At 37.0% G+C, this 23064-nt stretch overlaps 1 protein-coding gene across 3 annotated transcripts in view; it reads right to left on the bottom strand.

Moving 5' to 3' along the window:
- The window catches only part of NCAM2 (neural cell adhesion molecule 2), a 491601-nt gene that overhangs the window by 201664 nt on the left and 266873 nt on the right, over nt 1-23064 (bottom strand). For 2 of the 3 annotated variants that reach the window (XM_029214785.1, XM_029214786.1), the window contains exons 2-4: nt 6548-6622; nt 2571-2777; nt 495-638 (exon numbers count right to left, since the gene is read on the bottom strand). The exons of the other annotated variant lie outside the window; for it this stretch is intronic. In XM_029214785.1, the coding sequence (XP_029070618.1) occupies nt 495-638; nt 2571-2777; nt 6548-6622 (426 nt within the window). The remainder of the gene's footprint in view (nt 1-494; nt 639-2570; nt 2778-6547; nt 6623-23064) is intronic. 3 annotated transcript variants of the gene reach the window in all.

The following is a 23064-nucleotide window of genomic DNA, read 5'->3' on the forward strand; positions in this document are numbered from 1 at the left end:
TATTATAAGTTTACACATAATAAGCCCATGGGATTGTTTGAATTGTAATATGTAGAATTTCAATAGATCAGGATTGATTCCTTTATTTGTTTAGTATCCTTGAACTGTTTGTATATAATTTTTTCTTGATCTAGAGCAGGAGTCAGCAAACTTTTTCTGTAATCTTCAGAAAATAACTATTGTAGGCTTTGTAGGACAAACCATCTGTGTCACAGCTGTTCAGCTTTGTTCCCAAAGTAGCCATAGACAATATGTAACAATTGGGTTTGGCTGAATTTTCATAACACCTTAAAAAAACAGCAGAGGAGCTGAATTTAGCCTGAGGGCCATAGTCTGCCAACCTCTAGTTTAGAGCTCTGAGGTTCTCACAAAACAGTTGTTTGAGGCTTAGGTTCAAACAATCTAATTGCTATATTTACTTAGGTAGATTCAGTCTTTTAAAAAATTGCAATATTTTTAGAACATATAACTTAGAGAGTTACCAAAATACTAACTGTCGGAAATAGTGGTGACTTCCTCATTATGATACAACCAGCTGACAACAGGTGCAGGTGAACTGCTGACTCGGCAAACCACTTCTGCATTCTCTCCTTGTTTGAACTCTTGAGGAGACACCACTTCTCTGAAAGTGAGTTTTTCTGTATGAAGAAAGTAAAACAAACCATACAAGTATTAGTGCTTATTTCTTCCAATAGCATATTTCAGAATCCGTGTTTATTGATGCTGTAATAAAATAATTAGGTAAATCTAGATCCTTTAAAACCTTAAACCAGATCATCTAATTCTCCTACCCAATAAATTCCAACTCACTGAGAATAAAATCCAAAGTCCTTACAATGCCAAACTAAGTCCTGTATGAACTGGAGTCTGCCCCACAATTCTGATCCCAATTTTTCTTCTCTCCTCCTAGCTGCTGCTTTGGGTAGTTCCTTGAACACTCCAGATTTGTTCCCATTCTGGGGCATTTGCACTCTCTTAAATTCCTTCAAATTTCTGCTCAACCTCCACATATAAAATAGCCATCTCCCTACGTTTCTAAACCACTTAATTTCTTTCCTATAGAATTCTATAGCATATATATATAGCATTTAAGCACTAGCTTTTGCTTACTTTTTGTCTGTCTCTACACACTAAAATGTTGGCACCAAGTGGCCAGTGATATTTTCTGTTTCAGTCACTAATGTCTTTAGGAATTAGAATATTGTCTGCCATGCAGTAGACATACAATAAGTGTACTGAATGAATGCATGAATATGGATATTTATGCTTGATGAGAAATTTTCACAAAAGTAATTCATTGTTCTTGCTAAGAAAAAACAATTTTTTTTACCTTCACAAATAAAGCACTAGGGATCTTCCTTTGTATCATTTCAAAGGACACTTCTTTCCAGATACTAGTCTATGAAATGATGATTTCAACTTAATTATTTGTTATTTATGAAATTGGTACAGTAAATGGTCATATAAATAAGTAAAACATCTTTCCTTGAGGAGCTTAGAAACTAACAGGAGGGAAAAAGAAAAAAAAAAAGAGGTCAAATCAGGAAAAATGAGGGCAACAATACTCCAACAGATTGCCCCACCATCTAAGGGAAGCCTTGCTCTGGTGCTGCTTTGGCCTTTTTACCCCATATGCTATTTCTAGAATAACAAAAACAAAGCTATAAGGAAGAGATGTCTTATGAGCTAATATTCTAAAACTTTTTATAATTTTTCACTGGTAGAAATGCTAACTACTACAAATTAATTGTAAGGCAAAGTTCTAAGCATGAGGTAATGTAGTCCTCAAAGCAACTATGTATGATGTGGGTACTACAATTATATCTATTTTATAGATGAGGAAATTGAAACAGAGAGGTTACAGGATTGCTCAAGGCCACAGGTGTAAGTGATAGAGCCTGGTTTCAAACCCTGGGAGTCAATGAGCTTCGGTGTTCCTAAACAGGTTAACAATTCCTAAAAGTGAGAAGTTGGAAAGGAATGTAGAAAGCAATCAATCTCAAGTCGTAAAATGAAGTGTAAGTGTAGAAAACCTTGCTACTAAAAATGCCTGGAGTTGAAGAATCTGGTTAGATGTTATTCTTCATTAGATGAGTTTTCAGTTTTTACTCTGTCTAAAGCCTGTCAGCTGACCCTTCCCCAGTTCTCATTCTAGATTGGTCACTGTTATCACATAGGTAATTTTATTTGTTCTAGTCATGATCCTTTTTTATGAAAGTGAAAAATAGCACTCCCAATAAATTTTATATCACTAAATAAAGTACTGGTTTCTATTTACCCAACAGATTCTTAACGGCATCAAAAAACTAAAACATTTTCATCTATATTATTTAACCAACAGAATTGGCTCCATCTATGTATTTATAATCCACTATAACCTATTATAGATTTTATTTTAGAGATGTACTGTGGTAAAATAGAAATAAGCTGATATCTGTAAAGGTCTTAGCACATTGTCCATCATATAGTTCTTAATGAGTGTTAGTTTCTATTGTTAAGTACATTTTAATTTGTATTTTTTATAAGAACGTATAATTTCAATCAATAAAACTTATAAATACATGACTTACGGTAAATTTCCAAAACAACTGTGGCTTCTTGTGTCTGTCCTTTGGCATCTGTTGCTTGACAACGATATATCCCTGCATCTTCTATATTTGCATTGTAGATGGTTAATCGTGATCTAATACCTTCCTTTTGCACTGATACCCTCTGTGTTGAAATTATCTTCTCTCCTTGAGGATTATACCAGTCTATACTCTCAGGTTCACCAACTGCTGCAAAGAGCCATGGAAAAGAAATTTTGAAAATACGTTCCAAGTGTTTGTTTTGACACTGGCATTTACTATCGTGTAACAACTTTAACAATTTAGAAAAAAATGTAAATGGAAGACTGGAAGTCTGAAAATCTTACAATATCGAAAGTAAACACAAATGCTAGCACACATGTTATCCTTATTTATCCAACATTGAGGTTTCAATCTCGTTTGAGTAACAAAACCCAGAGGAAACTTCCAGTATGGTATTTAAGCTATGAGAGTGTAAACTTTACCACGGAAATCTATGGATTATTACTACACAAGTACTGAAAGTGCCTTGGCAGCTGAGTCCAACATTAATTCCACTTAATAGGCATAATCGAAACAGAAACACGATTACTAACGTGATTTCACCTGCTCAATTCTTTTTGCTAGGGTCAGGAAATAGCACTTTTTCCCCTGATACAGCAGAGCTCATAACAACGTAAATCATTTATGAAATAAACTTTGGCTTTTGTTAATACAGAATTTTGAATTAATTTCCCAAGTTGTTAAACTTGTATAGATAAGGCCAATGACTATTTTTTAAATGGAGCCCTAATCTTCTCTTTTCCCAACTGAGATGAGTAGCTTCACCATTTTAATCTAAAACTGTTAACTATTTAATCATATGATAATTAGAATGCATTGAAATGATACTTATAGTGCAAGGCAATTACAACCAAATCATTACAGGGTAAACATTTATTTAAGTTTTCCAATTCAGAATCTAGGTTATTATCCTCTTTGTAAAAGCTGAAGCTTCCTGTGTTTGCTTTTAGTCACCAAAAGGATGTATTTCACCTAATTACTTGAGAGAGAATTTGTGGAAGCAGCATACACTATTAACTCAACAGTATCAGGAGAAAATGCATAAAGTTATATAACATCTTCAGGACCTTTTATAAGAAAATTATTCCTTCTCATTTTTTTTTCCAAGATATGGCTTTAGAAACAAATTGTCTTCCTTCCTATATCAAATTAGACATGATGGAGAAAAAAGTATGAAAGAAGTTTAGTTAAATCTTAAATGAATCTTAGTTATGTTATCTTCAGTTTTTCTGAACAGAACCATAAAACCATAGTAGTTACAGGATAATTCATTTGGGGGAGGTATTTGTTTTAATTCCCTCCTCTATCGAGAAGTTACAGAAGAATAATTTAAATGTGCATTACTTTAAGTTTCAGCAATAGAAAACCTCATTTTATACAGTAAATTATGCAGGATATTCTGTGAAATATTTTGGACATTTTCATTCTTAATGATATGGAATAAAATTTCATGGAGAGTTTATTCTGTATTTTCATAGAGCAGTCATAATTCTCTTTTTTCTGGCAACTCAAATAATAATTTCCAATAAAACTTTGCATGTTATTTTACTGAAAAGACTGGGCTCTTGGATTAATTAATAAGTAGCATTAAACTTATTTTCTTGAAAATGTAATATAAAAATTCATTTGCTATACATGACACATTCTTATTTAGTTCTGTGAGGGTATGACTGAACTAGGCTGGGTCCTGGGACCTGGGACACTTTGCTGCAGAGCTTGCACCTGAACAAACCTCTCCTGGCGCAACAATATACAAAGAAACTATAAGGGACTAAAAATAACTGCAAGCATGTCCAGCTGGGACAAATTATGAACAAGATACAAAAAGGCCAAATCCCAACTGCTACATCTGAGGTGCTGGGAGCAAAAGCATGGTACTATGCCAAACTATGCGTGATTCCTGCACACAGCACCACCAAGGGGGTGGGCAGACCACCAAGCGGGTGGGCAGACCACTATACCTAAGCCAGCCCACCAACCGGACCGACTGATCCACCATTACCCTCATCCCATTTAAGGGATCAGCTCACTCCACCTCAGGGAGCGAGTAAGGGAACTTGTTACTTGTTTTCACTCCCTTGTGCTGCATCAAGAGTCCCTACAAAGCCCTGCCTGAATTTCCCCTCTGGCCTCTTATCAATTTCTATTGATTAAAGAGTCCAGGAACCCAGGTCAGTAACATGACTAACTTCTAGTTGAATTTTAAGACATATTTATTTTATTGAGTTTTAGATGTCTGTGTTCAGGAAACTTTAGAATCATATCAACATAGTCACCATTGTGATAGAAAAGTACATGCAAGCGTTTTGATTTGCATTGGTTTCCCACATCTTTATTTTTAGATTTTTGTTTTACTACTGTATTTAAGATAAATAAGGCCACTTCCATGACAACAGTACAGCTCTTGATTACACGTCTTTATATAAAAGGAAAAACTGTTTAATTGTTCTGCCTTATTATTAAGGGCAAAACTCAGCACCACTGAATGACATTAATTCGTACTTTTAAATTATGTCTTAATTTGACCTTATGAATTATATACATCATATAATTTATATCACAAAGATAATGCAAATCCAAGAAAATAATACAATTTTATTTTATTTTTCAATTCATTTTTAAACTATTTCATTATTCTGTGATCTTGTGATTTAATTGAGCTGTGTGTGTGCATTTGTGCATATAAAATATGGATAGGGTTTAGAAACAATGAACTATATTCTTATGCCAAAGCTGTACTGACATAGTAAATGATGTTGAACTAGTCTCTCCCCTACTCTCTACTTTTATATTTGCCAATATATAAAAACATGTGTCAACAAGACCTATCAATTCAGACCTTTATTAAGAAGGCAAATATGTGAAGAATCATGGTCTCAATTAGTTGTTCATATTATCTGATATTATTTTTAGATATGTTATTATAACTGCTTCTTTTTTTTAATTGTCATAATAATTTAAATAAGCCATGCCATTCTGAAGACAACTTTTATAATGCATTTTATGTCAGAAATGCCTATTTAATCCAGTTTTGAATTGCTAAGTATAATCAGGAATGGAAACAATTTTAAAATATATTAAAAAGCAATTTTGTCACTAAATGAATATTTTTAAAACTTTATATATGAAGGCTTATATGCATGAAAATGAATATGATGAATTTAAATTTTGGCACTAAATGAATATTTGAAAAACTTTATATATGAAGACTTGTATGATGAAAATGAATACGATGAATCTAAACAGCAGTAGAATGTGCTCATTCGTGAGTTTTACAATATGTTGAATAGGAATTTGTTGCTTAAGTAGTTAATATCTTCTAGAAGAATTCTACATGTGCATGATTAAACTAGATGAGGTCCATAATAATTTCCCATAGGCACTATGATATATAATACCTCTAATTAATAGTCACAAAAATCTTGCAAAACCTTTGATGATTAAATATCTACTTTTTAAAGGTTACTTTTCATAAGGAAGGATGTGATATGCTTTGTCCTAAACTTTCCATTGAAGTGAAACTATAATGCAGGGTGCCATATCTAACTTATTCATAGCATATTTACGAAAATGGTTAAATTATAACATTTCCATTCATACTAAGGTTACTATTTAGATAGAAATAATATTTAAATTGATGTAAAAGTTATCATGCATACACTATATTTGATGTTATTTTCAAAATAAATAATCTAGTTTATTTAGTAGTCAAAATTAGTAACTTGAAAGCAACAAATAAAATTCAGTGTTTAATATGTAAAATATGTTCATTAACACTCTTCCAATCATTATAAGCCCAATGATAATATACAATTTTATTTCTAGAAAATTGACATTTAACTACTTAAATTTAGTCAATATATTATATTAATAAAGAATAAAACAAGTTATCTGAAAATATTTGTAGAAATACATACCTGTGCATGTGAAGAATTTAGATTCTCCCACACTAAGCTCTACTTTGCTAAGTGAAATTGTCACTTGAAGAAGAGCTGAAAAAAATATTTGAGTAAAATTAATTATGGTTTTAAACATGGATACTAAGATTTTAATACATGGTGTCTATACCACATGATTGAAATAGCAATTATTTACCCTCTTATGCTTTTATTACCTGTAAAGAGAAATGAAAGTTTTGTAAAATACAATTTAACAAATTATATACATTATATTATTATGCACCTTACAAACAGACCAAATACAGGACTCATTCAAGCTATGTTGAAATTTTTAGTTAAGAAAATGATCAAATTCATAGACAGCTGTTCCATATTCACAGACTAGGCATTCTGTGTACTACCAGATTTGACAATAGCTATGTAAAATTTTTGCTCAAATTTTGTAAACTTGCTTAAAAAGAGTAAATCCTACACTGTCATTACAACAATTAAAAATTTAAGTCAAATACTTTTTGACTACCTACTAAAATATTTCCATGAAAGGAGACAAACAGGTGGCGCAGTGGTTGAGAGTCCGCCTGCCGATGCAGGGGACACGGGTTCGTGCCCCGGTCGGGGAAAATCCCACATGCTGCGGAGTGGCTGGGCCCATAAGCCATGGCCACTGAGCCATGGCCACTGAGCCTGCGCGTCCGGAGCCTGTGCTCCGCAACGGGAGAGGCCACAACAGTGAGAGGCCCGCGTACCGCAAAAACAAAAAACAAACAAAAAAAAGGAGACAAACACAGGGAAGAGAGGGAATACTACCACATAAGGAAAGCGGAATAAGCATTTTTTTTTTTTTCCACATGATAAATAAGTTAAGTGAAGTATCCAGGGCAATGGCAATAAAATAGAGGAGATGTTCAAAAAGTTTGTTGTCAAATTTGAAATAAAACAGCAGAATATCCTAAAACTTTAGAAGATAATTAAAATTATGTTTTAACATTAATTAAACTATTTATATTTCTAATAATATGGTGGACAAGATAGTGTTACCACTCCCCAAAACCCTGTTCCACCATCCTTTTCCCCCCGAAATACATAGCTAACCTTTCAGGAAAGTAATGGTGCCTCAAGGGAAAAAGAAAAAAAAAGAAGAAGAAAAATCTAAAAACTAGAGTACAAGCCTACACTGGGAATTTGTGGATCATAGTAACTGAAAGGCTCACAGATTGCAGAGAATGGATCCAAGCTTGGCTAGAAGAGGGGATGCTACAGAATACCACCAAACACTAGACCAGGATAAGATTCACCCTTAGTATAAGAAGGGTATAGAATAAATTAGCCTACTGACAAAAGAGAATGAAAAGGAGAGCTGTCTTTTCTGGCCTGTGTAACGGACAAATGTTTCTTCTTAAATAGGTTAACCATGGTTCTGCCATATTCCAGGTTTGGGATTTTAAAATTGTAGATACATGTTCCTTGGGAAACCCCAAGCTGAAAATTAAATTAAAAAGTACTCTCACATGTAGGGCTCACAGATAAGTGGCAGAAGCAAACATAAAAGCCCTTCAGAAAATTCAGAAGAGCTATCTAATAGGCCCAGACTCCCCAAGATTTTCATAAATGAACCTCTCTTTAACCTAAACTCACATTCTGACATTATAAAATACACGGTGAAATAAGGCACTGTGAGCAAGAATTAGTTGAAATAACCTAGAGAAGAAATAGACCCATGAAATTTCAAAACAGGGAATTAGACTAAGAATGTAACATAGCTATGTTGACAATGTTTAAAGAAATAAAATGTGAAATCAAAAAACATGAGAACAGAAGAAAATATTTCTCAAGAAAAACTTGTCAAACATGCTATTTAAGCTCTTTAAAATATTTCCTTGAACGTCCCATACTTGACTGATGAATTCCTTCTTTTTCTGGAAACCTCCCTGAGAAACAGGATGGGCTGCATGGCTATCTTCTCTCATGTCGGTCTTGGTCCTATTTTTATTGATAATTTCATCAACACTCAGAGGGTACCTGGCACATTATAGGGGCTCAAAAAGTGTTCTAGTAAGTCTAATATTTCAGAGAAAAACATGTAAAGAAGAGCAAAGAATTCAGAAAGAATAAGGAGAAAACTAGAAGAAACAAGAGAGTGTCTACTATAAACAATGTCAATTCTAGTGCAAATTGACAGAAGAGGCCTTTTTCTTTGAGAAGTAACGAATCCCCCTGATGAACTTAGTTTAAGTGTAATGAGGACAATAGAGGGAAATTGCAGAAAAAGTCAAGGAATTTGAGATTGCCCTCTTAAGAAACTTGAATCTATAAAGATGTACAGGGTTTTGGGGATCCACAATTCTGGGCATGTGGTCAGGGATTTTATAAATTAGGGAAAGTTTACTCATACTTATGGATAGAAGGGAAAGAGGCAGAAAAGAGGTTATATTGTTGAAAGAAAAAAGGGAATTGTGATTCAGTTTCTCATTCTCTTTTCACTCCTCTGACTTTCTCCTTTAAGACATCACCTTATTTCATGGCATCAACTTCCTTTTCTCTTTGGATCTTCAGTCTGTGCTTTCCCAAAGTCTAATCCTGCAATTTCTAATCCTCAACTAGCATTCAATTGGATAGCATATTTTAATTTCAAACTCTCCATGTGCAAACTAAACCCTTCCCCTTCCACCAAAAATTGCTCACTGTTCACTATTCCATTTTTGTTCATCACCAATCAATTGTAAAATCTTGGATATAACCTCTGAAACATTACTTGTATGCATTCTTGTTTATTTCCAACACTGTTTCCCTAATACATGCACTCATTAATTTTAACCTGAGATATTTCTTTTACTCTGAGATAGTGATGTATCAGATTCTATATTTCTTTTTCTGACGTTTATCTCTTCAACTTTTCTTCCCATGGGAGCATTTTTTCAGGCTGCTGCAAGCATACGTTTCTAAAACTGTTCAATTTTACCTGTCTACTCAAAAATCTTCAAAGTGCATTTGCTTTGTCCAATTAATTATCAATATTATACACATTTTCATAGAAAGAAAACTAACTAACTTTTCCAAGTTTATTTCCAATTACTCCTTAATGCTTTTGTGGCTATAGACAGCTACAATTAATCATCCCCCGCTTCCCCACTGACGCACACTTCCTCACCAATGTGTGTTTGCTCAAAATATTTCCTTTCCCTTCATCTCCCTTTCTCTTATCTTCCCATCGCTGGCTACATTCTATCTTCAAAATAAAACTAAAATATCAATAAATTTACAAAACATTCTTGGATAGTTCCATCTATAATATCAACAAATAAATATCTTTGATCCAGAGACATGCTCACTAAACAAATGAAATGTACATTGTTGTTAATGATATTCACTTCTCTACTATATTTAAATGTGAATTTTTAGAAGTGAAAGCTCATCAACCTCACTTCTGTTTCTCCTAAACTGACAATATATAAATGCATGGCAGAATAGTGAACAAACACTTACCAAGAGCTTATTGTACACTAGGTACAGAGCACTGACAGTACTGACAATATAAAATTTTGGAATTACTTCATTGACTTAAATTGAATTTAAAGATATCAGAGGTTTTGAGAAATGTCTGCCAATTATTACGTAAGTAATTCCCACCTTTGACCTTTTGAGTTTACAGAAAAGACAAAACTTGAAAGATGTAGGCATTTTAAAAGTCAAATACAGTTCTGAACAATTTTACGCAGATTTGCTGATGGGTATAATAAATAACTTACATTCATTGCAATAAAATGAAATTAAGCTTGAAATTAATTAATTTATATTAAAATACTTGGCATTTTTTTTATTCAGAACAAGCTATCAATTCACCCATTAATCAAGACCATATTTTTATGGGCATTTTGGTGTCAGGGCACATGGCTATAAATCAGGGTTTAAAGGTATATAATAAAAAGAAAACATAATTCTCTAGTTTAATACATTTCCCAAAGGCTAGATTTGCTCTAATTGACCTCTACAGATACATTAAAACATGTGCTTAGGAAAAACTTGAAGAACTAAAATTTAAGGTCATGCCTTAATCATTGCTCTAGTGATTTAACATCATTTCTTGTGATCATTTCTGACCTGTGGCCACCTCCAACAGACTCATTTTGGACCCAAATGTCAGAAGAAAATGAAATAATTTTCTAATGCCAAAAATTGTATTCAGAGAAAGCTGGGCAGGACTGATATATTTATATCTATCCAGTTAATCTTTCATTCATTTCGATGTTTCAATTTAGGCACAACAAATGAAAGTGGATGTGATGTGGGGCCTCTACGTCATTTAGAAAAAAAGATACTAAATATTTCTAATCAAAATTTCTATATAGGATTGGGTGGAATTCGAAAAATACAATGGCATTCACTGATGCTGAAAAATCTAATTTTGATATTTTACTCTTCTTAGGTATTTGGAATAGATATAATAACTTTGAAGAAAATTGAGAAGGATATAATGTTATATAGATTGAATCACTTGATATTAGCAACACTATTGATTAAATGATGGCATTACTTAAAACCAATCAATAAATCATATTTTTGTATTAGAATTGGGATTGGATAGTCAGTATCTCCGCAAGAGATTCTCATTAAAGTAAGAAATAATTTTAAACCCATAGAATGAAAAGTTAGAGGCATGATAAATCTGTCTTTTTTGAACTATCCTCAAAGAAATATATGTAATAATAACCTTAAATGTATAGTTGGGTAAATTAAAAATTGTTTACCAAAATCAATAAGTATTTATTGAATATATAAATTTTTCAAATCACTCTTTTTAGATACTATGGTATACAAAAATAATAAGTTACAATTCCTAATGTCAAAGTATTTCTAATTTATTTGGTAAGGCAACAACACTACATAAAAAGAAGAATGATAAAACAAGATGATGTTTATCAATTATGACCATTATGAGCTTTATGATCAAGAATGCTGCATAGAGGGCAATAAAACTTGGAAAAAAAAAGTTGGAATAGATGTTGTAATAAAAGGACAGAAAGAGGGTAGACATTCCAGGTAAGGCAAAAAAGTTCAAGGAATATTCAGGGAATAATTAGTAGATCAATATAGATGAAGTTGATCTCATGTAGAATATTGGTAATATAATTGGAGAAATAGTTTTGAAAATACATTGGAGGATCTCAAATGCCATGGTAAAATTTCTGGACTTAAATTTTTGTCCATTAATTATTTATAAATAGAAACCAACATGACAAAATTGGCATTTAGTAAAGATTAGTCAGAAGATAGGATGGCTGACAAATTGAATTTAGGGGAAAATTTAGGGTATGTTATGATGAGTATCTGAGTTGGCTGGTGGCAAAGAACATGGAAAGGTAGGAATGGATGTAACAAAAAAAGTAAAAATAGGAGTTATCTCTGGATCAATTAGAACATTACTGAAAAAGGGAAAAAGTCAAAGATGTTAAGGTTTTCTGCTTCAGTGAAACAAGCGTCACCAACGTAAAGAATTTCAGGAATAGAGGAAAAAATATGGAGCCATAATTTATATCATAAATGAAAATTACTTCTCAAAATAGAACATAGACAACATTTTAACAAAGATAACTGCTATCATAACAAAGCTTAAATTAATATTTGTAATTTAAGTAAGCATGCAGATTAAATAGCAGATATTCAAAGGGGACTTTCTTAATTTACAGGAATATAAATAGAATGAAGTGTTTGGCATTTCTAAGTTCCATCAAGGGACCTAGAGAGCCCACTGTAATTTGATACAATATTTAACAGTGGCATTTAAAGTGGCCAGTTTATCACCTGCAGAAATTTTAAAACTGACAACTTAATTGGTCTACTACATGCCTGACACAAAGCAGAGTTGAATTCACTTAAAATTCTAACAGACATGCACAGATAAGGCACTGATTTATTTTTGTAGGATGACTTGTAACATTTATAAAGCAAGAATTTTTTTCCCTTGGCTTCCACATCAAGGGAGTTAAGAGAATTAAGATATCTAATAATTATAAAAACTCTCAAAGAGTCTTACTCATAAAACGTTCTTATAAATTACTGATTATATCAAATGAATATGATTTCCTCATTTTTTCATTGAAAACTGTACCCACTTTTAAACTGTACCCACTTCAAGAAAATTATGTAATTTATTAATTACTCACTTTTTATTATTAAATTTTCATGTCCATATATTAAAACAGTCTATGTGTGATCTAGTTGATTTTTTTAATTGCTACAATGTTCAAGAAAATTCAGAACTTTTGGAACATTTAAGAGAGAAATACTCCATCATCAAACGTTTTAGGAACTCTGACGACTGTGAACATTTGATCAAACCTATTTTTTAAGGTCTTCCCTGGTGGTGCAGTGGTTAAGAATCTGCCTGCCAATGCAGGGACATGGGTTCCAGCCCTGGTCCTGGAAGATCCCAAATGCCCCAGAGCAACTAAGCCCGTGTGCCACAACTACTGAGCCCGCGTGCCTAGAGCCCATGCTCCTCCACAAGAGAAGCCACCGCAATGAGAAGCCCACGCACTGCAAAGAAGAGTAGCCCCTGCTCTCCACAACTAGAGAAAGCCCACGCTCAACAACGAAGACCCAACGCAGCCAAAAAAATAAATAACTTTCTTTTTAAAAGCTATTTTTTAAATAAATTTCTTCACCTAAGTTTACCAAGACAAAAAGTTAAAACATTTTAGTATAATTCCTTTTCATCATTGTACTTTTTTCGTATTTGAACTCAATTGTCTTCAATCTTCCTGTACGAAGTTAGGAAAACAGTCTCAGTTGCTAGATCACGTGGGTCTTTTTAAGAGCAACTGGTCTACCTCCTTAATGCTTCTCTTTCTATTGACTCCTTCCTGTTAAGCTATAGACACTACAGCTTCCCATCCTAAAAATATATATAATAATAATAAATGAAACAAATGAAAAAGAAAACAGAACAGCCAAATAATATAAAGAGAAAAAACATCTTTCCGCTTCTTGTCTCTCAAATTACTATGGTATATTCTACTTTGCTTCATTATATTATTTCCCCCCAAAAAAAGGGAAAAAATAGAAAGAAAAAATAGAAAAAAAGAACACTCCAGGTCCCCATTTTTTATTCTATCACAAATTACTCTTTATTCTCCATTCAACTAACAAGCTTGCTGTTCCTAAGGTCAACCCCAAACTTCTAGTTTTCAAATCCAATAACAATTTTCAGATTTCTTTTTACATTTGATTTAATAAAGGATGAGATACTGCTGATTATTTCATTCTTTACTAGTCCCATTCCTTGATCCCTTACATATTTATTCTCAACTCATTTTTCTGATTATGGTATTTCTATTTCAGTCTTTTTGGTTACATCTCTTTTGCCACATATACCTTAAATATTTGTGTTTCTTAGTAATCTTTTACTTATTTTATTTTCTTGGAATTCCGTATACCTTCTTCTACTTTGAGCACATGTATAATACTATTTTCTATATGCAGAGCACTGGTTTAAGCAGTGTCCCTAAAATGTCTCATTTAATCCTTAAACAGTCCTACTAAGTAGATACTTTCATTCCTATTATAAAGATAAGAAAATTGAGGCAAAGAATGGTGTCAGGACTTACTAAAGGTCACTCGTCCAATGTATATGGTGAAGTCAGATTTGAATCCAGCCATTTGTGCCCAGTGTCTATGATCTTAACTACTTCCTATACCCTTCATTAAAAAAAATAATTATGCCCAGTATAATCTGGGCTATTATAAGCCGTCAAACAAAAGTCAGCTTCTATTTGCTCACCATTCCATCTCCTATATATTAATTATAGACAGAATGTGTATTTATGTGTATTATCTCCCTATCATCATTTTTGAGGTCTAGAAACATATTTGCTAATAGCTATTATGCCTCTTTACTTAAAAAAAAAAAAAGTTTCTATTTCTCAAAGTCAGCATATTAAAACTCAAGATATGCTGTATTATCCCATGCTTAATCTTTACTGTAAATTATCCTATTATTATCTATTGAATCTATTTTGCCAGAAAAAAAAAGAAATATCTAAAGTTCTCTCACTCTTGCCTCTAATAGAAAACTCATAAAGTTCAACTCATTCTTCCTTTAAATATCTCTCAAATCTGCTTTTGTTTTGCATCCTCATTGCTTTAGTTTTATTTCTCACCACTGTTAGCCTGGTATAGTGAGTGATCTGTAAAATTGAACAAGGTCAGGTAATGGGTTTATCAGAAATATCTGAGGGTGTGTGTGTGTGTGTGTGTTTATGTATGCATGTGTTTTGTTTTTATTTGCTTCTGGCCCCATTCCTGAAAATCCTGATTCAATATATCTGATGTAGGGCCTAAGATTTTCTATATTAAGTAGCTTCCAGGTGCTAAGCATTGCTATGTAGAATGTAGTTGCCAGTCCAAAACCATTGACTTCAATTAGGAACTTGTTTATAATATAGGATCTCAGGTTTTATTTCATACTGACTGAATCATAATCTATAACTTAATAAGACCCCCAACAGTTCCATGTGCACATTAAAATGTGGTCAACACTGGGTTGTGACAATCCAACATGTTTATCATTCGTAGTACAATATATTTCCCGTTGAGTAGGAAAAAAATCCAAACTTTCACACTTGTCATGAAAGATATTTAACAAGCTGGATATGACTTAATTCAACTTTATTTCCTGCCACATTCCAAGTATGGGAGAAAAATCAAACAAAACAAAACACACACAATAGTTAAATATCAAGAAACTCTGCAAATAGGCTCTATTTTCCTATTTCTTTTTGAATTGTTTTTTCTTATTCAATAGAGCCCTTCTCCTTTTTCTCCTCTAAGGGCATGCTTATTACTTTCTATTAAAGAATTATATGAGTCCTCCTCCAGGCAGTAAACCACACACTTCAATGTCTTGTAAAATCCTGCAGTATTTTCTCTTAGAGCACTTAAAATATTACAGTGATGTATGTTAATAAGTATTTTATAATTTTTAATAAGCAGAAATTCTTCATATGCAATTATATAAATATATGCAATTTATAAAAACTTTATATTCCCTTGTTCAAGTCAACTTATTGCTATTTTATTTAAAATTAATGTAAAACTGAGGAAGGTTGTTTGTTTTGAGTTTCTGTACTATTTCCCAGTAGCAATTAACATATACTCAATTTTGTTCACACATCTGTTTCTCCACCAGAGTACATATACCCGCAAAGCCCACAACAATTCCTGGGAAATAAAAACAGAATCTGTGCAATGAAGTCTAACCTTTTTTTTCCTTTGTGCTTAGTCTAATTTCACCTGTTCATAGGGTACCCTGTGCAGAAGGCCTGCACCTGGCACTTCAGACCAGAATTCCCAGTGTGAAATTGCTGCACCTGACGCTTCAGTTGGCTGACCCTGTGCAGAAATGCTGCACCCAGCACTCTGATCTGGAGTGCCCTGAGCAACACAGCTGTGCCCAACTGGCAAGAATGCCATCCCCTCCCCTGCTGACAAGAATCCTATAAAGCATCCCCACCAACGGCCTTTTGCAAAGAGTGTGTACTCTAGAGCATGAGCTCACGCCTCTACATTCTTTGATCAAAGAATAAAGCTTTCCTTTGTTTCTGAACCAAACTTGATCTCTTCTATCTGCACAAGCAACATCAAGAAGAAGGACCCTTATTGAGGATCAACTCATTGGAGGTTTGGGGGAGGAGATTGGTAACAAATTTTTAACAACCCAGATGGGACTGACTGTGGCCCTTCTGCCTGCGTTCACCCACTAGACTACAGACATGCTCAAGCTTCAGCAGGACGATGGCTAAGGTTTGGGCACTTGGATGCCTCCTTTTTTGGTCGTTGAGGCATCAATTCACAGTTTAATGCTGGCTCCAAATTTCCCAAACCAAAATCTATTTGGATCTAATTTTGTAGGATTTGCATGCCAACAAATCACTCCAACTGTCCCCTCAGTAGTTGGATCTCTAAATTATATCATCATTTTGCAATTGGGCCTGCTATGCCAGAGACAAAAGTAATGGGATGAAATTCCCTATGTCTAGTTTTTTTATGGTTTTATATCAGAGCACAGGCCTTTAAAAGGGATGTGGGCTCTCCTCCACTGAGGTAATAGTAAAGGAGACTAAGCCTTCCATCAGTGCTTGACCTGCTCCCTGATGACCTTCTTGATCTCCTCCCTAGCACTCCTCCTACTGTTCCCTCCATACCCATTTGCTTCATATAGCCTGAGTTGGGTCACAGGTCCGAGAGGTCCCTTCCATACCAGTCCCCTCTCCCAGAACCCTGTCCAGTAAGTATATGAAATGGGACTCATTACCAGCCAGTGTCCAACAACCTGCCAGGAAAATACTCCTTGTGAGGCAGGTTCCGGATGGAGAAGAAGGGCTCACACAGATACCTGTCATTTACCACTTCTGATCTGTATAACTAGAAGAGTCATAATAAAGGGTTGAGGGAAGATCCAAAGGGTTCCTGAATCTGATTAGGGGAATCTTTCAGACCCATGGCCCCACCTGGGCTGAGATCCAGAGCCTCCTCAATGTACTCCTAACAGGGGAAGAAAAGGCCATAATCCTTTTAAAAGCCCAAGAGGAAGCAGACAAAGAGAACAAAAGCAATGCAGGTCATGCTATTTTCAGACCAGAGAATCAAGCAGTCCCAGATAACAATTGAGACAATGGAGAAAGGGGTGGAAAATAGGGGCTGCCCAATTATAAAAATATGATCCTAAAGGGAATCCAGGCAGCAGGAAAGAAACCTGTCAGTTGGAATAAGAAAAAGGCAATCAATCACAACAAGTGGAAAACCCTTCGGCATTCCTAGAGAGCCTTAAGGAATGCCTCTGATTCTATACTAATAACCCTCAGTCATTGGAAGGGAACGCAATCCTGCGGTAGTATTTCATTTCCCAAACTGCCCTCAACATTAGGTGTAAACTTCAGAAACTGAAAATACAGCCAGATACCCCTATCTCCTGCCTGGTGGAGGTTGCCTACCACGTGTTTAGTAAGTGAGACGTAGAGGAGGAAAAGTCAGAGGATAAAAAGGCCCAGAGGCAAGCCTGCCTAATGGCTGTTGCCCTCCAATATCAACTGGTTGACACGGAAATCTGAACTAAACACCCACGGACACTCTCGACTCCAGTGAGTGACCCCTGAATCACCGGGATAGCAAGCCAAGGAAATCAGGACCCAATCAGTGTGCCATATGTAAACAAGAGGGACACTGGAAGGAAGAATGCCCTCACTCCCTCGAAGGGGGATGGAAATGGCAGATCCTGGTTACTATCCTCAAGGGCAGATGGTCCAAATAGATGAAGAATGATGGGGCCAGGGGGCTCCTAAACTGGCACTCCAATTGACCCCCAAGGAGCCCAGACTGACATTGGACATAGGAAAAAAGCCCGTCAAATTATTATTTTTTTATTATTATTATTAATTTTTTTTTTTTTTGCGTTACGCGGGCCTCTCACTGGTGTGGCCTCTCCCATTGCGGAGCACAGGCTCCGGACGCGCAGGCTTAGCGGCCATGGCTGACGGGCCCAGCCGCTTCGCGGCATGTGGGATCCTCCCGGACCGGGGCACGAACTTGTGTCCCCTGCATCGGCAGGCAGACTCTCAACCACTGCGCCACCAGGGATGCCCACCCGTCAAATTCTTAGTCAACGCTGTTGCCACTTAACTGGTTCTGAACACCAGATCAGGCAAACTCAGTCACAAGAGTTGTAAAATTATGGGGGTATCAGAGAAGGCCTAAGAACAGGCATTCACAGAGCCATTAGGATGTAAATTGGATGAACATATTCTCACCCATTCCTTCCCACATGTTCCCTATGTCCTATACCCCTGCTAGGAAGGGCTATCTTATATAATTGGGAGCTACTATCCACCTAATGGGAGACAGACTGAAGACTGCTGTTCCCCTAGACAGAGAGCACAAGATAATAATGTCAATGGCTGAGGACAAACCTTCCAGGACAGAGCAGGTTGATCTCCCAGGAGTAAATCTCAAAGTCGGGGCCTAGGGATGGGTGGAACAAGCTATGGGAGCCAGTCCTGTGACAGTCCATCTAAAACCTGGACATCCATGGCCCGACAGAAAACAGTACATTCTCCATTGAGGGGCCTTATTGGTCATTGCCCCTGTTATACAGGGCCTAATTGACCACCCTTACTGGACCATGCCAATCATCCTGTAATGCCCCTGTTCTCCCCATAAAGAAACCCAATGGAGAATACTGGATGGTAAGACCTCAGGGCAGTCAATGAAGCCACCAAAAATATACATTCAGTAGTTACCAATTCCTATACCCTGCTGGGATTCTACTGTCCACCAGGACCTGGTAATGTGTATTAAATTGAAAAGATGCCTTCCTCTGTATTCCATTAACAATACCACTGGACAGTCCTGCCCCGAGGATTCAAAAACACCCCCATTGTCTTTGTGGAAACTTTAGCTAAAGACGACCTAAAAAATCTACATCCTGGAGGAGGCTTCCCTCCTCCAGGATGTAGATGACATTCTGACTGCTAGCTTCACTAAGGAGACCTCTGACGAAAGTACTGTAACCACTCTGAACCACCTAGCTGATAAAGGATATAAGGTGGCCAAGAAAAAGGCCCAAATATCACAAACTAGGGTGACCCACCTAGGCTTCATTCTCACAGAAGGTCACAGAAGCCTACCACAGGAAAAGAAGGAAGCCTTTTGCAGCCTTGCCTCTCCTAAAACTAGCAGACGGCTTACGGGTTTCCTGAGGATGGCCAGGTTTTGCTATATCTGGGTCCCTAACTAGCTAGGCCTCTACATGAAAAGTTGAAAGGAAAGATGATAATTTTGAATGGATTTCAGAATGTGACAGGACCTTTCAAGAATTAAAAATGCCATTACTTCATGCCCCTTTCCTAACCCTCCCAGATTTAGCTAAATCCTTAGACCTTTATATTCATGAGAGAAGGGTAATGGTCCTTGGGGTATTAGCTCAAAAACGTGGACCCTTACTTGGGTGGTTGCTTATTTCTCTAAACAATTAGATCAAAATGCAAAGAGATGGCCTCCTCGCCTACAGGCAGTAGCAGCTACTACAACCCTGCTAAAAGAGGCTGAAAAGTTAACGTTTGGTCAGCCAATCACTGCATGGACTCCACACCAGGAGGCTTTACTGACTTACGAGGAAGTAAGCTCTAAGGGAACAGAATGGCTCTCCCCCAGATGGCTAATTCAAGTTCCTGCTATGCTTTTAGACAGCCCAGTGGTTACCATAAAAACTGTCACAGGCTAAATCTTGCCACTCTGCTACCCACAGAAATGGGACCCCTGGAGCATCACTGTGTAGAAACCACAGACATGATCTATTCCAACTGCCCTAACCTAGGAAGTGAGCCTCCCCAAAATGCTGAGGAGGAATTGTTCACAGACAGGAGAAGCTTTATGAGAGAGAGAAAAGGCTGGCAGGATATGTAGTAATCGCCTAAACCAAACTCATAGAGGCACAAAGCTTACCCCCAGGGACTTCTGCCCAAAAGGTGGAGCTTATAGCCCTCACCTGGCCTTAAAGCTCTGGACAGGGAAAATCTTAAATGTTCACACAGATTCGTGGTATGTGTATGCCATCCTACATGCACACAGGGGTTTTGGAAGGAAAGGGGTATGGTTACTGCAGAGAATAAGCAGGTGAAACACGGCATAAACATACTAAAACTCCTAGAAGCAGTGCAGCTTCCAAAAAAAAAAGTGTCAGTGATTCACTGTAGGGGTCATCAAAAAGGGGATGCAGAGGTAATAAAGGAAAACATGAAAGGGAACAGAACTGCCAAAAGGGTGGCCCAAAGTAACTTGGCAATTACCCCTCATACTAAGAGGCCAAATCCATCCAATTACTCCCTAGTCTATACAAAGGAAGAATTAGACAAGTCCAGAAATGGGGCTTCAGTAGAGATCTAGGAAGCCATGGGTGACTAACTAATGAACATGTGTAATACTTCTTTCTCCAAACTGCAGCTTGTCAAGCCATTAGGGAGGCTCATCAAGGAACTCACTATGGGAAGGAAGCCCAATATAATTGGTTAGTTGAGGTCACAGTAACTCCTGGGATGAAAAGCATAATCAGTCAGATAGTTGAAACATGCCCCATCCGCACAGAACCCCGCCCCCCACCAGAGGCCCCTAGATAAGGCCCATTCAGATCTGAGAGGCATATCCTGGGGAAGACTGGCAGGTTGACTTCACTGTCATGCCAAGAACTTCAGGCAGTTTTAGGTATCTCTTGGTGCTGGGGGAAACGGTTAGAAGCGTTTCCCACTAGAAGTGAAATGGCAGCCGAAGTAGCTAAAATATTACTAAAAGAAATAATCCCCAGATTTGGGCTCCCAGGATCCCTACGAAGTGATAACGGCCTAGCACTCCAGTCTCAAGTGACAAAAGGGATGGCAAGTTCCCCAGGCAAAAAATAGACCTTGCACTCAGCCTGGAGACCCCCAATCATCAGAGAAAGTAGAGAGATCCAATCAGACTTTAAAATGAACCTTAGCCAAGTTATGCCAGGAGACTCAAGAAAAGTGGGTTAACTTACTCCTTATTCCTCTGCTCTGCATGCAGTTAGCTCCAAGAGATAAGTTAAAGTTCAGTGCATTTGAACTCATGTATGGTAGACCCATTACCCAAGCCCAAGAGAAGGGACAGCTGAGCCCCCTTGAAATGGAACAACTCAAGTGTGCCTTCCAGGTAGGAGAAACTCTCATGGAATACAGTAACCAGGTGCTGCCCACACCCACCAACCTGGCCCTCCATCCCTTGTGGCCAGAAGACTGGGTACACCTAAAAACCTGGGAAACTGGCAGCTGCAGGGTCAATTCACTCCTACATGGAACAGACCCCACCTGGTGAGTCTCACCGCCCATTCTGCCCTGAGGTTGCAGGGATCACTCTGTGGGCACATCACACTCGAGGGAAGAGGCCTCCAAGCCCCAAACTCCAAAGACACAACCTGGGACAATGGACTCCCTTGACTGCTTGTGTGAACCTCTCTCTGACCTGAAGCTTTCCTTCCAAAAAACAAGAGAAGTGTGACCAGGGAGATTCAGCCCCGCAGTGAGCCTCGACTCGAACACTTCCCTGCAGGCAAAGGACCTAGATAACTTCATTTATAGGAAAAAAAATCGACATGTATTATTCTTGCTAATATTTGGGCCGCAATTCCTAAATCGTCTGGTGTCCTTTGTCTCCAAAAGGTTAGACAAGTGGTGGCCGCTCAGGGAGATGAAGAGTTAGGGCTGAGGTGTGCAGACAACAAAACACTTCGAAGGGCAGCTGGGGAGAAGTTCTGCTGCTCTACCTGGGGTTATGACCAGGCCTAAAATCAGCAGGGAACAGACCTTTGCCCCTCAAGAATGAGGAAGAGGATAAAAGACAGAGGGGAGATTTGTCACTGGCAAAGCCCATGAACAATTCCCAGGGAATAACAATAGGATCTAGGTAATAAAGTCTAACCTTGTTTTTTTTTCCTTGGTTGTTAGTCCAGTCTCACTTGCTCATACGGTGCTGCGTGCACAGACCTCACACCCGGCCCTTCAGACCGGAGTTCCTCACGTGAACCCGCTACACCAATACCTTCCTCAGCTTGGGGACCAAGCGCAGCAGCTGCGCACAACACTCAATCCAGCGCAGCCGCAGCCGCCCTGAGAGAACTCCGCCCCTTCCTCTCCCTGCCGAGAGGATCCTTATAAAGCAGCCCTGCCTACGGCCTGTTCAGGAGAGCGTGTGGTCTAGGGCCAGCTTGCTCCTCTGCGTTCTCGGATCAGAGAATAAAGCTTTTCTTTGCTTCTGAGCCAAACTCCTTCTATTGGCACTGGCGCGAGCAACACCAAGCAGAAAGACCCTTGATGGGCCCATAACGTATCTAGACTTGGAAAAAGGATCATAGCTTATCCATCTTAGGCTGTCCGCCCAGCAGACTGTCTTAAAGAGAGTCCATGCTAAAACATGTGTGCATAAATGAAGTGATACTATGGTAAACTGAAAGAAAAACAAATGAAAAATTTCTTATTCGTGTCACTCCATGAATGTTTCTGTTGGTTGAATCCAATAAAAAGCAGCTTTAAATCAGTTTTATTCTCTGTAGACTATTCTATTTTTGAGAAGGTATATTTTCCTAAATTTATAAAAGTTTGCGTAAATTAAATTAGTAACATATTAAGGGACATTTGAGTAAAAAGTTTTGCTGCCATGGATTGTTCAGTAATTGTGTGTGTGGGGGTGTGTTTTTCAAATTCAAACATGCATTTCACATGTGAACATAAAATATATAAAAATGTAATCCAAATGACCAGTGCTCAAAAACTAACTGATGTCTAAAAGAGGCCATGTGAATGAAAACAAAGGGCAAATAAGGACAAAAAGAAAGAAGGAACTAAAAGTGAAGGTGAAAACTTTTGTAAGGAAATGTCAAGAAACGATGAGCTTGGGAAGACCATAATGGTGGGGCAATATATTTTATGATCATTACACTCTCATCTGTCACTGAACCACAGCGTTGGGCAAAAATC

Source organism: Monodon monoceros, unplaced genomic scaffold (genome assembly GCF_005190385.1).
Source record: "Monodon monoceros isolate NGI ecotype Baffin Bay Population unplaced genomic scaffold, NGI_Narwhal_1 Super_Scaffold_11, whole genome shotgun sequence".
Taxonomy (NCBI): domain Eukaryota; kingdom Metazoa; phylum Chordata; class Mammalia; order Artiodactyla; family Monodontidae; genus Monodon; species Monodon monoceros.